Source organism: Dicentrarchus labrax, unplaced genomic scaffold (assembly GCF_905237075.1).
Source record: "Dicentrarchus labrax unplaced genomic scaffold, dlabrax2021, whole genome shotgun sequence".
Classification (NCBI taxonomy): Eukaryota; Metazoa; Chordata; class Actinopteri; family Moronidae; genus Dicentrarchus; species Dicentrarchus labrax.
The window spans coordinates 26255867-26258366 of NW_026136713.1; the positions used below are offsets into that span (position 1 = coordinate 26255867).

General features: G+C 41.2%; 1 protein-coding gene across 3 annotated transcripts in view; it reads left to right on the forward strand.

Moving 5' to 3' along the window:
* The window catches only part of si:dkey-225f5.4 (uncharacterized), an 8015-nt gene extending 7334 nt beyond the window's left edge, over window positions 1-681 (forward strand). For all 3 annotated transcript variants that reach the window (XM_051420094.1, XM_051420095.1, XM_051420096.1), the window contains exon 9: window positions 451-681. In XM_051420094.1, coding sequence (XP_051276054.1) covers window positions 451-516 — 66 coding nt within the window. In that variant the 3' untranslated portion in view covers window positions 517-681. The remainder of the gene's footprint in view (window positions 1-450) is intronic.
* The last annotated feature ends 1819 nt before the right edge of the window (window positions 682-2500 follow it).

The window sequence follows — 2500 nt, forward strand, 5'->3', positions numbered from 1 at the left end:
TCTGTCTGTCTCTCTCCCTGTCTCTCTCTCTCTCTGTCTCTCTCGCTCTCTGTCTGTCTCTCTCCCTGTCTCTCTCTCTGTCTCTCTCTCTCTCTGTCTCTCTCTCTCCCTGTCTCTCTCTCTCCCTGTCTCTCTCTCTCTCCTCTGTCTGTCTCTCTGCTCTCTCTCTCTCCTGTCTCTCTCTCTCTCCTGTCTCTCTCTCGTCCCTGTCTCTCTCTCTCTCCCTGTCTCTCTCTCTCCCTGTCTCTCTCTACCTCTCTCTGTCTCTCTCTCTCTCCCTGTCTCTCTCTCGCTCTCTGTCTGTCTCTCTCCCTGTCTCTCTCTCTCTCCCTGTCTCTCTCTCCGCTCTCTGTCTGTCTCTCTCTCTCTCTCTCTCTGTCTCTGTCTCTCTCTCTCTCTGTCTCTCTCTCCCTGTCTCTCTCTCTCTCTCTCTCCCTGTCTCTCTCCCAGCCTCACAGACCCGACCCCGGACTGACAGACTGGTTGGTGTTTCTGTGCAGCTGTCCTCTCCTCTGAGCGTCCTGTCTCACTGTCGGTTCCCTGTCTGTCTCACTTTATATCCGACTTTAGTCTGCAGCTGCTGTTCAAGCTGTTTCCTGTCTGAAGTATTATATTATTGTTTGTTTACATGTTATCACTACACAAACAAAAATAAACTTTTTACACCAAGAAGAAAGAAAAGTATAAAATCTTTATTCTTACATCCTGGTTGAGGCTTTTATTTTGTAGGGCTGTCCCTGTGGCCACCAGGAGGCACTGCTTCCTGCTGTCTGCCTGCCTTAACCCTCTGTGGGCCTCCCAGCATGCACTGCTGCACACCCTACTGTACACTGTGACATAACACACACATTGACATGTGCCAAGGTAACAAAGTCCAATAAACACCTGATCCAGAGACTCAACTAGTGCTGCACTGTAACGGAGTACACTTACTGAGGTACAGCTTCACTCACTGACACTCTCAGGTGTATTCACTTACTGTAACAGGAAGTGATGCACTGTAACTGGGACACAGCTCGTGGTTCCGCCTACTGGCTCCTCATTGGTCCGTGTGGATGCTGAGCTTTGACCAATCAGAGAGCAGAGTGTAAAGTTGGTATGAGTCTCCAGTTTGACCCAGTTCTGCTCAGTGTGTGAAAAACTCTCAAAGAAACATCGTTTATATAATCAGATATTTAATTATTATTATTATATTTATTGTTATTATTATTATTATATTATTATTATTATTTTATTATTATCATCATTATTTTTATTATTATATTATTATTGTTATTATTTTATTATTATCATTATTATCATCATTATTTTTATTATCAGTATTAATATATTATTATTATCATTATCATCATTATTATTATATTATTGTTATTATTATCATTATTATTATTATTATATTATTATTGTTATTATTTTATTATCATCATTATTTTTATTATTATATTATTATTGTTATTATTTTATTATTATCATTATTTTTATTATCAGTATTAATATATTATTATTGTTATTATTATCATTATCATCATTATTATTATATTATTGTTGTTATTATCATTATTATTGTTATTATTATTATCATTATTATTATTAATTCAATTCAATTCAATTTTATTTGTATAGCGCCAATTCATAACAGAAGTTATCTCAGGACACTTTTCAAATAGAGCAGGTCTAGACCGAACTCTTTAACATTAATTACAGAGACCCAACAGTACCACCATGAGCAAGACCTTGGCGACAAGGGCAAGGAAAAACTGCCTGTTAAAAGGCAGAAACCTAGGACAGATCCTCCGGCTCTAGGTGGGTGGTCGTCTGTCTCGACCAGTTGGGGTGAGAGAGAGAGAGAGAGAGAGAGAGAGAGAGAGGCAGACAGACAGAGAGAGAGAGAGAGGGAGAGACAGACAGACAGACAGACAGGTGCACAGCAACAACAGTATTGGCAATGGCAATCTAGCAGGACCATGGCAGGAGGCTCCACCAGGATCGATAAGAACCTGTGAGACGAGAAAGCACAAGAACTCCGGGGAAGAAGTGGAGTTAGTAACATGCATTAATGGGACATGAATGAGTGCAGAAAGAGAGAGGAAGAGAGGAGCTCAGTGCACCATGGGAAATCCCCCGATAGTCTAGGCCTATAGCAGCATAACTAAGGGATGGTTCAGGACTCACCTGATCCAGCCCTAACTATAAGCTTTATCAAAGAGGAATGTCTTAAGCCTACTCTTGAATGTGGTGAGGGTGTCTGCCTCCCGAACCACAACTGGAAGCTGGTTCCACAGGAGAGGAGCTTGGTAACTGAAGGCTCTGGCTCCTGTTCTACTTTTAGAGACTATAGGAACCACAAGTAGCCCAGCATTCAGAGAACGTAGTGTTCTAGTGGGGTAATAGGGTACTATGAGCTCTTTAAGATATGAAGGGGCCTGACCATGAAGAGCTTTATAGGTGAGGAGGAGGATTTTAAATTCAATTCTACATTTTACAGGGAGCCAATGCAGAG